Here is a 14,413-nt window from a genome sequence, read left to right as displayed (position 1 = left end):
AACGGTCACATAAGTGACCGTTGTGGCCGGGTCGGCCCGTCCCGGCCCGGTAACAACGGTCAGATTGGCCCTTTGACCGTTTTGCCCTCAAAAACGGTCAAAAAACGGCTATTTTGTGAGGTTATTTTGGTCATTTGCCTAGGGGGCTGGTTCTATAAATAGAGGGGGGTTTTCATTTGTTTTCTTCACACCAAAAACTCATCTCTTCTCTCTTATACTCTTATACTCTCTCTTATACTCTTATACTCTCTTATTTATACTTTCTAATCCTTTCATCAAATGGCTTCCGGATCTGATTATGAAGAGCAAAACATATCTCCCGATCCTGAATTGAGTCCTCCTACTATGAGTCCTCCTACTATCAGTCCTCCTACCGAAGTTAATCCCGAATCCGGTGGCGACGAATCTGCACCAAGAGCTCCTAAACGGCCAAGATCCGATGTGTGGAATTTTTACGAGAAGATCGACGTCACCAAGGATGAACACGGTAGGATCCTCACCCAGAAGGCTAAGTGTGCTTTGTGCGGCAAGATTTTTCAAGCTCATCATAAGAGCGGCACCAACCACCTCAAACGCCATTTAGATAAACACAACAAAGGCCAGACTCCTCAAGGTGATATCCGACAATCTATGATTTCTCAATCCTCCTCTTCTGGTAGTCTCGGTAGTTGGAACTATGACGCTGCCAGAGCCAGGAAATGCGTAATCAGGTTTATCATTCTTAAAAACCTTCCTTTTAAATTAGTAGAAGATGATGAATTTGAAGATATGTTTAGAGATGGTTTTTATCCTGCATTTAAAAAAATTTCTCGTCAAACCTGTCAACGTGATATTTTAAAATATTATCAGCAAGAACAAGAAAAAATAATTTCTTATTTTAAAAATTTAAACTGTAAATTTTCTTTAACTTCTGATATTTGGACATCTAGAGCACAAACTGGATATTTATGTATCACAACACACTGGATTGATGAAAATTGGCAAATGTTTAAAAGAGTTGTTTCTTTTATTGCAATAGAAGAGTCACATACTGGTGCTAATGTTGCAAATTTAATAATTGAAGAACTTATGAACTTAGAAATTTCAGAAAGAATATTTTCTCTTTCACTAGATATGCAAGTAATAATAATGTAGCTATTGATTTTATCAGATCATCTTTATCATTGTCATGTCATGGTGATCTTTTTCAAATTAGGCACATCTGTCATATTTTAAATTTAATTGTTCAAAGTGTATTTACTGAAATTAAACCCATGATAGAAAGGGTTAGAACAGTTGCTTACATGCATAGTGCTTCTGAACAAAGACTTAAAAGATGGAAACAATTTTGTAAAAGAAAAAATGTAAAGCCTAGACTAATTCCAAAAGATGTTGACCATATGTGGAATTTCACATATGCAATGTTAAGTGTAGCAATAGAATATAAAGACATTATAACTGATTTTATAAACTATTATGCTTCTAGTTCTAGTTCTGATAGCACTTATGGAATAACTGAAGATGAATGGACAGTTATATGTAATTTAAATGAAATGTTACAAGTTTTTTATGATGCTACAATGTTATTATCTGGCTGTTATTATCCAACCATTACTTTAGCTGCTTTACAAATTTTAAATATTCAAATTTTTTTTGATAAATATCGTATGGATGCTACTTTTGGACCTATGATTTTTGAAATGGAGAGCAAATTTAATAAGTACTTTAGGCCTATTCCTCATATTTTTGGTTTGGGGGTTCTTATTGATCCATGCTTGAAGGATATTGGCCTTCGAAGTTTGTTACAGTCATTGTATGGTGGACAGGTTATAGACTTAGATGATGGAACCACCCTGAATGCTACTACTCATCATTTACTTATTAGAAATTATTTTCAAACCTTATATGATGAGTATGCAGCTAGACATGGTGTAGCTGCACAACAGTCCACAGCTTCGGTTTCTTCGAGCTCATCCCGAGCCCGAGGTAAAAGTGTAAGTTCTGATAGGTATGCAATGGTCGCTGAGCTAACTAGTGGATCTGGACTTGGATCGTCATCATCGGAGGTTTCTGAAATAGATGAATATTTTTCTGCTTCTTTAGTTAGATGTTAAGGAAATGCTTTAGATATTTTGCAATGGTGGAAAGTATATGGATCAGTTTCATATCCTATACTTTTCACCATGGTTCGTGACTTACTAACAGTGCAGGTTTCGACGGTAGCTTCGGAATCCGCCTTCAGCACAGCAGGTCGTTTGATCGACGATCACAGGACATGCTTGGATCCATATACTGTACAAGCGGTGATGTGCCTACAAGATTGGTGGAGGTACGAGAAGCGAACGCAAGGCATCGATCGGATGGCTGGAATTGAAGATAAATTTGAAGAATTGGGACTAGCAGATAGATATAAAGAATAGATTGTAGTTTTTATATCTTAGCTTAAAATTTGTAAAGAATTATTTTGGAAATAATTACAAATGATAGTGATATAGTCCGGAACCCGGCCCGGGGTACCCGGGTCCGGGTCCGGGTCCCGGTTTTGCCCGGCCTGGGCCCGGATTTCCGGACCGGGCCGGCCCGGATGGACAGGCCTAGATGAGATTGCGCCATGAGGATAAAACCTACTATGGTCTAAAAAATCACTATTTTTTGAAAATCGTTATTCTTCAATAATTACTAGGGGGGGGTTAGTCATCTAGAACTTAAAACTGGAACTGGGATAATTTGTGGGATATATTTTTAAGGTGTTAGTCACATAAAACTAGGAAATGAGATATTTTTTTATAGTGTTAGTCAAGTAGAACTTTTTAAGGTGTTAGTCACATAAAACTAGGAAATGAGATATTTTTTTATAGTGTTAGTCAAGTAGAACTTTTGTAGAACTAGAACTGTATTAATGAGATATTTTTTTATAGTGTTAGTCAAGTAGAACTTTTGTAGAACTAGAACTGTATTATTTTTTTAGTACGTTAGTCAAGTAGAATTCTACTAGAATTAGAATTGGGATAATTGGTCATAATTATCTCACAAATTATACTACCTATATATATAACCATAAGCTATTCTCTCTCAAATTATCCCACACATTGGAAAGAATACAATTGGGAAAAAAAGTGAAATGCCGCCTCCCTCCCTCTTGGTTACTTTCTCCGCCTAGAAAATTTCTCTGCTATTAAGTCAATCATCCGTTCATTTTTTCTGTCTTTACTTTGTTTTTGTGATGATTAGATCTTTTATTATTATCTTCAAGATGTATTACTTTATTGATAGCTTTTTGACGTTAAATTACTTTATTATTATTTGTTTGGTCTAATAAGTTTTCTCTCCACAACAGTGGTTTAGGTTAAGAATATAGTGTTGGTGGGTTAGTGCTAAAGATATGCGGGCTATTTATGTTTTTTTATAAGTTAGAAAGCAACTTTGCGATCACATTGATGATTAGATGTTGAATGGTTAATGGTGATATCTATTATTATTAAATCGGCTCAGTAAATTGATTGAGATATTTATAGTTCATTTGTCGATCATCTGTTTAGCGGCCATGGATGATTCCTGTGTATATTTCATTTTTTTGCTGATTTGGTTTCAGCGATCATGATGAGATTGGTCCAAAGGGTTAATGGCTGAAAAATGTTTATTTTTCTTTCTTTATGATGTTATGAGATTTGAACTTCGACATTTATGATCCTTCGCTAGAAGCTCCACGAAATGTTGCTGATGCAGACGATGACTCGAAGTAAAGAAGACGAGTTACAGACTCAACGAGCAGCTGTAGGAGCTTGGAGAAATTCTATGGCAGATGCCATGTGGGATGATAGAAATCATGTGGGATGATGAAAGTCGAGTCAATCTAGGGATTTAGATTTTTATTTATTTGTAAATTATTTTATTATTTGAGATGAATAGTGATGCTTTAGTGCATTATATTTTATAGTTATTACTAGAATTTTCTTATCAATATTATATTATTTTTAATATACAATTATTAACAATAGTAATTTATACCCACCATTACCCCCACCAAATTATCCTACCAAATTATGCAACTTCATAAAATTATCCATTATTATCCCACCAAATTATCCTACAAAATTATCTCACTTTAAGAATTACCCATCATTGTTCCACTAAATTATCCCAGTGTTAAAATATTATCCCACTTTATCAATTATCCCAGTTCTACTTAAAAAGTTCTAGGTGACTAACCCCTCCTAACATAATAGTAGAATCTTACACGGTCTAATCTCGTCCATTAAATTCGAAATGTGCGGCAAGGATGGAGGAATCAAAGACTTTCCAATTACCTCTTCATCGGCTAAATTCAAAATGTGCGGCAATGATCGAGGAATCAGAGATTCTCTAATTACCATCTAATTGAAGAGGATTCGAATCCTTGATATATAGTAATTCACTTCTGTGTTTGTTTTCAACGCTTTTCTATCCCAAATTTTGTTTTAGCATCTCAACCACGAACTGACTTGAAAATGATCATATTCTAGTCATATGTCATACGCTTACTTTTATCACCAAAACAATGTTATCATTTGTTTTAGCATCCCAAATTTGAAATTAGCCTAATAAATGTATATCCCAGTCTTTATTAAAAAAAAAAACTAAGTCCAAATTCCATGGCATTCATATTCCTTTTTTTGGGTGAGGGAAATGACTATTCATATTCTTATATCTGATACAAATTCAAAAGTAAAATTCTAACACTATGCGTATGTCTGATTATTATCCATTTTTAAACTCTAGCACACCAGCATTTTTATCTTGAGAATATGAATGTTCAATATGAACATTTTTACTATAACTTATCAATAAAAACAATTTAGAAGCTTAGTTGAATATAAGTTTTTTTAATTCTAAAAATTAAAATTTTTCATTTTCATTTCTAAAATTCTAGATTTTGAATTTTGATTTTATATTAGATTTACAGTTAGAAGCATAAATAGAAAAAAAAAACATTAAAGTTTTGATAGATAAATTAGCATACTATACTGCATCAAAAAATATTTTAGTCCACATATTGCTCCCACAATTTGGAAAAATTTATAGCCAAAATAATATAAAAAGGTATAAATGCAAAATTGACTTGAAAACTAACTCAGAATTATCGTCATAAGATCCGCTACGGACTTTTTGACCCAGCATCCGGATTTCTGAGAAATCAAACTTGTCGGCGATCCTTCCATGAGGTTTCAAGTCCCGTCCTCTCCCATCAAAACCAAACCGTGACGCTCAGCTCATTACTCTGTGGGCCCCACTCCAGCCCGCTGGGATCTGGTTTCCCCCCTCCTTTCTCTTCGGCCGACCTATATATAACGGGCTCCTCTCTCTTTCTCTCTCTTCGCCCACCGCTCTCCAGATTGAGGTTCTCTCTCTCTCTCTCTCGATGAAGAATTAGTTTTTTTTGGGCAATTTCTTTTTTACTATCTTTTAAATTCATGTAATTCTTGTAATCTTTGGTGAAATTAGTTTCAAGTAGCTATAATTTCCCCCTATTTTTAGTCATATAGGATCCATCTGCTCGTTATTTTCTTGCTTCTTCTTTTAGAATTTTGTTCTAATTTTCTGCATCTCGATAATTTCTCGCTCACTTATTATAATAGCTCAACCATTGCACAAAATTTCCACCCAATTCAATTGTAGTTGCCCAATTTGAGCCCTAAAGATCTGAGTTTTAGTTTTTTCGATTTGACACCTGAGCGTTATAAGCTTTAACTTGATCTTTTGATCCATTTTCGTTTTCATGCATCCCTCTGAAAACATACGCCGCTCTTTCCCCTCTTGATTAGTGATTTTACCTTTCCTCAAATAGAGGATTAGGTTGCTTCACAAGTTTAAGGCTGGTCGGAACTAGATTAACAATAAACAAAATAGTTTAATTGGGTATGCTTCAGATAAATCTTCACATTTCACATGAAACCCTTGTATGGTAGAGTAACTAGCAGTTACAGATAATGTCTCTATGTATTCTCCACATTATATTCATATCTAGGCATTAGCGGATACACCATGCGTACATTAGGGGGGGTCATGTGCCCCACTCATGACCTCTATCATTAGAGGATGCATCTGAGTTTCTACTCAATCTAAATTCTCTTAATCCACTTCTTATTTAGATGTTCGCCAATAACAATCTGAAATTTTTGCTTGAACCCAGGTTTTCCTTTTACCGCCACCACCATCATCAGTATGGCCACTTCCACGTCACTGTCATATCTGCCATTTCTACTCCACGGCATCACATTTTTCTCTTAAATGTTCAGACCCTGACCATAGCCTCCTTCGAAACCACATCCATTTCATCAAACTCTTCCATATCCAATATGGCGGTCAACATCTTCTTCGCCGGAAGAGCAGTTCCTTTTAGAAACAAAAAGAATCATCCCCAATCCAACTTCAAATTCATAAATTCTCCATTTTCTTCCCCATCATAATTTACTATCACCTCTCATCACCATGAACCACCATTTCTCTCTCTTCACTAGCATTACTTCCTCATCCAGTCAAAACTTCATTGAGACTATCGAATAGTGGTAAAATAAATTTACCAGGATCTGCTTCAACTAAATCTTCTTTTTGCTTATTTTATCCTAATACTGCATACGGGTTTTCTTTGTTCTTCAGAAGGTATAGAGTGTGTAGACCTTAGGCCCCGTTTGGCAAAGGGTTAATGAAGAGGGGTTAAAGAGAAGGATTAATGTACTTAGCCCATTTGATAATCCGAAGGACTAAATTATTAACCCGTTAAATAAGTTTATTTTAGCCCTTATGATCAGTTTTAGTGTTTGGGAATAACAATGATTTTGACTATTTTCTTTATAATTAGAAGGGTTAACTCTTATTCCATCTAAATAGGAGTATTAGTAAACCCCTCATTTTGAGGGGTTAACTCATTTTAACCCCTCTAGAGGGGTTAACTTAACCCTTCTATATTTTTTATGTTTGGCAAATTATGGAGGGTTAACTCACTTTAACTCTTATATAGATTTGTTGTGTTTGGCAGGTTAAGAAGGGGTTAAGTCTCCTTAACCCCTCACTTAACCCTTTGCCAAACGGTACCTTAAAGAACATGTAAACTAATTGGTTTTAGCTGTTGATTATGACTCTTTCCTTATTATTGTGCATATAATACAACAAGCATCCTAATCTCTTACATGTTTATTTTATGCAGTGTAACCAGCTTTCACTTATTTGGCATGTGTTTCTGTGTCAGTGGGTCATGATCACAACTCTTTCTACCTATTCAATTGAGTGTGATGCAATTAAGTAACTTCAAGGAAAACTGACCATTGGAAATATTTAGATCTGATTTGAGAAGCAAAAATAGGCCTTACCTGTTACGTGTACAAATTTTCCAATATGAGCAGTTTTGCAGATAGTGAAAGCAAATCTGCTAATGTAAATGGAAAAAGGATGGAGGATGATGAGCACTTCACTTCAAAGAAACCGAGACACCGGCCATTGACTACACTGAGGATACTTAGGGGTATACTATGTCTAGTGATATATCTTTCGACTGCATTTATGATGTTAGTTTACTGGGCACCTTTGACAACTCTTGTGGTGCGGCTTTTCAGTGTGCACTATAGCCGGAAAGCGACCTCTCTTGTGTTCGGGGCTTGGCTATCTATGTGGCCTTTCTTATTCGAGAAAATTAACAAGACCACGGTGATTTTCTCTGGAGAAAGTGTGCCTAGAGAAGGACGGGTGTTACTTTTGGCTAACCACAGAACAGAGGTTGACTGGATGTATTTGTGGAATCTTGCACTAAGGAAAGGTCAATTGGGTTATATTAAGTATGTCCTGAAAAGAAGTTTGATGAAACTCCCAATATTTAACTGGGGTTTCCACATTTTTGAGTTTATTTCGGTTGAGAGAAAGTGGGAAGTTGATGAATCAATCATGCGGAGCAAGCTTTCAACCTTCAGGGATAGTCAAGATTCTCTGTGGCTTGCAGTTTTCCCAGAGGGAACCGATTATACGTAATATATTCTCTCTCACCTTCAGTATCCTATACAATATTAGGAATGCCTGTATCATTTTTTCTCATAAGCTAAAGAAATATCAATTATCCTTAAAAGTGCTTATTTGTTCATAAGGCTTAGTCTCAAGATGCTTTTTTGAAAAGTTCTTTTTTATCAGTTACAGTACTTACATACACGGAGAGGAGTATTCTCTTTACTTTTTTAGTTATACAAGTTACACTAATCATAGGAGAAAACTTAAGAATATTGATTCTTCTTATGCTTGCTCAGCATCTTAACTGATAAATGTATGTCTTCCACAAATGACTATCATTTTCTTTCTCTATATCTCAGTGAAGAGAAGTGCGTGAGAAGCCAGCAGTTTGCAGCTGAGAATGGCTTGCCAATCTTGAAAAATGTGCTCCTTCCTAAAACAAGGGGCTTTTATGCTTGTGTGGAAGCTTTGAGGAATTCTTTAGATGCAGGTTACCTTACTCTTCATCTTGTTTTAGTGAATGCTAGTATTACCAAACTATATCCATTTTTAATTGAATATGTTGCCAAACTTGCAATTAGAGTCTTTACCATTAAAAATCCTGCAACTAATGACGAGACCTGCAACTAATGACAAGACCGCTAAATGTGTTATTGTTAATGTACTTGGAAAAGTTATGGTTTCCCAAAGTGAAAAGTTTTGCCATCTTGAAATTGCTGTAGAACATGAGAGTCCCTCATAATGTCATTTTTTTAGGATTGTTACATCAAAACCACCTTTACTTTTACCCAAATTGATACTTACCACCTTTAAAGTTTTTTTGTTGTTGTAGACCACATTTACTTGCTAATATGTTTGCAATGTCACACCTAAACTAGTTTTCAGCCAAAAAATACGTGAAATGACCATTTACCCTCACTATTTTTTTGTTTTTTCATCTCCTTCCTCACAAACCCTAACCCTATCCTCCTTATCCTCTTCTCCCCGTCTTCCCTCTCCCTCCTCCCCTAACTCACCTTCCCCTCTCTCTCGTCCTCCCTCTTCCTCCCCGACCTCCCACTCTCCCCTTCCAAGTGGAACTAGGATTAGGGTTAGGGTTTGGGGGAGGTGGTGGCCATGGCTTAGGGTTAGGGTTTTGGGAGAGGTGGCCGTCATGGGTTAGGGTTAGGGTTTTGAGGAAGGTGACGGCCATGGGTTGGGACTAGGGTTAGGGTTTGTAGAAGAGGAGGATGGAGGAGGTAAGGGTTAGGGTTTGTAGAAGAGGAGGATGGAGGAGGCAAGTGTTAGGGTTAGGGGTTGAAAGGAAGAAGATGAGGGTAAAATGGGAATATCTCATTTTTCGTAGGTGAGGAGTAAAAAAAGGTGTGACATTGCAAACATGTTAGCAAGTAAATGTGGTTTACATTAAAAAAAACTTTAAAGGTGGTAAATATCAATTTGGGCAAAAGTAAATGTGGTTTTGATGTAAAAAACTTTTTTTTTTTTCAAGTTTGCTTATAACCAAAAAGTACTGTCTTCTTTGCGAAAAAGGCTGAGCATTGACGCAATAAGGCTAGTCTTTCTTGGTGTAATCGTTCACTTGTCCCCTCATCTTGAAGGTCCCTATATAGCTTTGTTTGCATTAATTGTGTCATCAGACAGCTATACCTGGCTAATATGCATACCAGAGTTAGCATAGGTTGGTTGTCATCTGCAATTTGTAACATATTATATACAAATATTTCATATGCAAACCGTGCTGGATGAAAATTTAAGATAATTTGCATGAAGCAGTTTTGTAGGTTTCCATAGAGCTGTGGACAGGTCACAAGTCACAAGACTGACAACCTAACAATATACAACCCAAATATAAGTTTCTGATATATATGTGTTCATGTCTATATTTCTTCAAGTCCTCTTTATTGTGAGTAGATCAGGTTCGGGATGTTAAAAGAAATACAATATCCTCCTTTTCTAGTGTCTCTCCAACACTTGTTTTAGTGAGTTCTACCATAAAAAAGTGAGTGCTTTACTTAAGTGGAGCAGTTTCGTCTCAAAGATCAAACCTCGCTAAAATATTACTTCTAACTAAGACTTACCTTGGTTTCTTCTTACGAATCATTATGAATTTGGGTGGTTCTTTTGTTTAGTAGAAATCTATGATCATCTTTTATGCTTTCTATTTGAAGATAATGGATATTGTAAGCGAGTCATGTTTTATAGTGCTAGGAACTGACATGGCAGCTTAGATAAAAGCTAGTTAGTACAATGTATGTACACATGTTACTCTGTTGTTGCATTGTCTATTGCTGGATTGTATTTGGATTTAGCCACCATCAGAACATGGTCAATATGTTTCCCAAGTGTATTCTTTGCACCCAAGTCTGGTAATATAAGATTAGATACGTATCAGTGACTGGCCTTTTTGATATCCGTGGTGAGCGAGGGACATGACAATGTTTTAACAGTTAGGTTCTTTGCTTTTGTTTGGGCAGCTCATCTAGTTTGGTACTGAACTTATCAAGTGCTTGCCTACTGGCTAACTAGGAGGCACCAAGATGTTCGTTTCAGATGGTGGGCACAAAACCCTTGTTTGATTATGGAAACTGAGTGGGGGTGGGTGCATTTATTATAAGCCTGGTCCTCCAATGTGTCACCTCCATCCAGATTTGACCTTCTAATAGTCGATACATCTAATGTCAGAAATATAATTTTTGGACGAGTTATTTAGTAAGAAAACATGGTGATCCATGGCTTTGTGAATCGACCATATCACTTCTTGCATGTCCATGTTTAACTTATCAAGGTTTTCCTTTCTTGAGCTCTGCAGTAAGATATATTACTAATATCTGATTGCATGGTACAAAAACGATCTTCAAATATAACTAGAGAGAGAAATAATTATAAACTTAACTAAAGGCAAAAGTGTTTATTTAAACTGGTTTGCTTTACAAGCAATCGATATCTGTGTGGGAATTTCCTGCAAGTACACCCTGCCATCTGCATTCTCTATGCACATACACAAGTTTTCAAAAGTTGTATGTTCCTTTCTGCTTGTGACTCCAGTTTCTGAATATTTTGCAGTTTATGATCTAACTATTGCATACAAGCACCGGTGTCCAAACTTTATTGATAATGCTTTTGGCGTTGATCCTTCGGAAGTTCATATTCATGTCCAGAGAATCCCGCTCCAGGATGTTCCATCTACTGAAAATGAGGCTGCTGCTTGGTTAATTGAAAGGTTCAGGCTCAAAGATGAGCTACTCTCTGATTTCAATTCTCAGGGTTATTTCCCCAGTCAACTGAATGAAGGAGATTTGTCTACAGTGGAATGCTTATTTAAGCTTTCGGCAATAATATCCTCGACCTGCTTGTTTATATACCTTACCCTTTTCTCGTCAGTGTGGTTCAAAATATATGTAGCTCTGAGCAGTGCCTACCTATCTTTTGCAACCTATTTTGGTGTATATCCTTCCCCAGTCTTGGGTTCTGTTAAGACCTTGTTTTTTGGCAAGAAAAACTTGTAATGATAGGAGAATCATGTGATTATGTATTTGATCATGTTCTTAACTTCTTTTATTCCTCCTAAAGTTTAGCAATACTCAATGAATTATCTTTTCGATCCATAAAAGGTATGTTGCTCATCTCTTAATGCTTTTGTGTGTATTGTTGAGAATAGTGTGTTCCTGATTGCTTGCCGTGCAATATGACATTATCAACCCATACATGCATGAAGACCAAAGATGCACGAATACAAAATAAGAAATTCATACAAAATAACTGTTTGTTTGGACGCATGCTATCAGAGTTGCAAAATTTTACTTTATCAAGTTGTGAAATTTGAAAATGTAAGATTTAGGTTTTGACTTGGATTAGAATTTGTGTTATCATTATATTTTGGTAAATTTAATTTTTGTAAATTTGTAAAATTACTTGCCAAACAGATTTTTTAGATTTGAACTTTAATATGTGTTGATAATTAGATATTTCCTGGTATTCATAGTAATCCAAAAGCTTTCGTTATATTAAGATATTTTTTTATTGAGAAAAAAATACAGAAGAAACTCTACCTAGATCATCATGAAACGACAATTCCTGCGCTTCCAGCTCTTTTTCTCACTTCCCTCAACAATTTTGCAAATTGCATTTGAGAACGACGAAAGTTGAGGTTTACTGTGGACCAACAATGCAAAAGTAGAAGTTTATAGCAACTAATATGTAACATGGCAAATACATATGGGTGAATCTGAAAAAATTGCATACGAAGTGGAAGGATACCGATCGCTTATATTCACTCCAATCCGCCGCGCGCAGCGCTGCTGCTGACCGATTCCTCATCCCGCATCACGGCGGCAGTTAATCATGGGTCTCCTCAAATCCCAACAGAATCACAGTTCAAAAGTTTTTATCAATCCCAATTTCCCAAAAAAACACCAAAAAAAAAAAAAAAAAAAAATTCAAGAACATCATCATCATCATCTCACTCTTCGATAGTTCTTCGTTCGTGAGAGAATTAGGGAATGGCTCGATCGAGCGCCGACGATCTTGACCTGAAGCGGGCGTGCGAGGTGGCGATCGAGGGCACGAAGCACAAGGTTTTCCTCTCGATTCGCGTCGCCAAGAGCCGCGGCGTCTGGGGCAAGGCCGGCAAGCTCGGTCGTCAGATGGCCAAGCCTCGCGTCCTTGCAATTACAAGTAAAATCCCAATTGCTTGTTTCTGTGTTTTCATCGCATTGCATACAATGTGTATGTGAAAATTCCTCAACCAATGATATCAATTGAAGTTAATTCCGCATTTCTTGATTTTTTTAAAAACGAAATGTTGTATTAAATAAATTTGTTAGTGCAGCCAAATCAAAGGGCCCGAGGACTAAAGCCTTTCTTCGTGTACTGAAGTACTCTTCTGGAGGAGTTCTTGAGGTAACTTATCGTATAGATACATTTGCTATGACAGTTGATCCTAAAGCGATGTGAATTAGTTTTAGTCAATTTCTTAACTCACTAGCCCTTTTGAACAGGAGCACAACCCTTGAATAGGTATGTACTAACTGTTTCCTTGACAATAATTTTGGTGGTTTTGTAGCCTGCGAAGCTTTACAAGCTTAAGCATCTTTCTAGGGTGGAAGTTGTGCAAAATGATCCAAGTGGATGTACATTTACTCTGGTAATTAATAATTAATTTGCCACAGTTTGTTTCATGAATTTTTGTGTCAAGGGTTTCCAACGGCTTCCTTAATTCATCTATGACAACTTAGCCTTTTCAGGTTTTGTTAACAATAATTAATCATTTGCTAAGTTCTATTGCATATTTTGACCTAGGGATTTGATAATCTTAGAAGCCAAAGTGTAGCTCCTCCTCAATGGACAATGCGTAATAAAGATGACAGGTAATCATTTGTAAAGTTATATGTTTGTTAAATAAAATTTATTTCTGTTGATCTCTTCTACATTTTTTCACTGATTTTGCATGTGAACCTAGGGTTGAGTGCTCAACCAAGTGGTCCACTAAAATTTCCCAAGTATAGCATGGTGTCTGGATTTAGTTGATTTTTTTTTTTCTTAATGAAGGAACCGAGTAATTCATAGCATTTTGAACTTATGCAAGGAGATACTTCCCCGCCTTCCGAAGGTTGTTGGTGTAGATGTTGTGGAGATGGCTCTTTGGGCAAAGGTGCACACCCCCCACCATCACATTTTGGAAGTGTGTTTTATCATTTTTGTATACACACACGCACGCACAAAGACATACTCTGATATGCAGCAGCAAAAAGGTTTTCATCTTATGTGTCAATTTAGTTACTAGTTCAAAATGCATTACATTCTATTTCTTAATTTAAATTCGGTGTAGAGTCACAAGATTGGAATATGTTATAAAAGAGGAAGTAACATCTCTTGTATCTCACATTTACTTAAAAAGAACTTTGAGAAGTGTAGTATCCTCATATATAGGTCAAAATACAACTATGTTTACATAAGTATGCGTGTGGAATGTGGTTAAAATATGATACAAGTATGTGGATATCACCAATCATTAAGAGCTTGCATTACAGATACACTATGTATATAGGACGATAATTAAATTATATTTATGTGTGTTAATTTATTTGATTTGTAAGGCCACAATGGTCTTTTATTTCTGTACTACTATATTCTATTAGTTGTTGCATACTGAGCAAGATGTCCTTTCAGTATAGTTAAATATTAGTCTGAAATTGTAGCCAAACAAATTACATCCATGATTTAGATCTATCTGAGGTTTTGTTATCTTCCCTTTGGAGGTCAAAAATCACTAAAATTTCATTCATACGATAGCTCAATTGTTCTGTATTTTTTTTAAAAGTAAATTTTTACAATCCTTTTTCTTTTGGTTTCCGGTTTCCCTACTGTGAACTCCTGGTTCCACTGTTGGGTCAGAGCATTAAAGTCCTAAGTTATGTTTCTTTTACTACTAGTCCCTCAAATTGGACTTAGATGTTGGAACATA

General features: G+C 36.1%; 2 protein-coding genes across 3 annotated transcripts in view; both read left to right on the top strand.

The window, feature by feature from the left end:
- Positions 5,180–11,508, top strand: LOC109849276 (probable 1-acyl-sn-glycerol-3-phosphate acyltransferase 4). 2 transcript variants are annotated; one of them, XM_020419087.1, is made up of 4 exons: positions 5,180–5,356; positions 7,163–7,973; positions 8,310–8,440; positions 11,014–11,508. In XM_020419087.1, the coding sequence occupies exons 2-4, from the start codon at positions 7,351–7,353 to the stop codon at positions 11,454–11,456; spliced, it is 1,197 nt and encodes a 398-aa protein (XP_020274676.1). In that variant the 5' UTR covers positions 5,180–5,356; positions 7,163–7,350; the 3' UTR covers positions 11,457–11,508. The 2 variants fall into 2 exon arrangements, with proteins under 2 accessions (XP_020274676.1, XP_020274677.1); XM_020419088.1 differs by lacking the exon at positions 5,180–5,356 and having other exon boundaries at positions 7,351–7,477; positions 7,569–7,973.
- The window catches only part of LOC109848553 (exocyst complex component SEC3A-like), a 40,796-nt gene continuing 38,590 nt past the window's right edge, over positions 12,208–14,413 (top strand). The window contains exons 1-5 of the mRNA XM_020418110.1: positions 12,208–12,624; positions 12,779–12,849; positions 13,013–13,093; positions 13,249–13,316; positions 13,498–13,600. Of these exons, the coding sequence (XP_020273699.1) occupies positions 12,450–12,624; positions 12,779–12,849; positions 13,013–13,093; positions 13,249–13,316; positions 13,498–13,600 (498 nt within the window). The 5' untranslated portion in view covers positions 12,208–12,449. The remainder of the gene's footprint in view (positions 12,625–12,778; positions 12,850–13,012; positions 13,094–13,248; positions 13,317–13,497; positions 13,601–14,413) is intronic.

This window comes from Asparagus officinalis, chromosome 7 (genome assembly GCF_001876935.1).
Source record: "Asparagus officinalis chromosome 7, Aspof.V1, whole genome shotgun sequence".
Classification (NCBI taxonomy): Eukaryota; Viridiplantae; Streptophyta; class Magnoliopsida; order Asparagales; family Asparagaceae; genus Asparagus; species Asparagus officinalis.
This window is presented reverse-complemented; position numbering and strand designations above follow the sequence as displayed.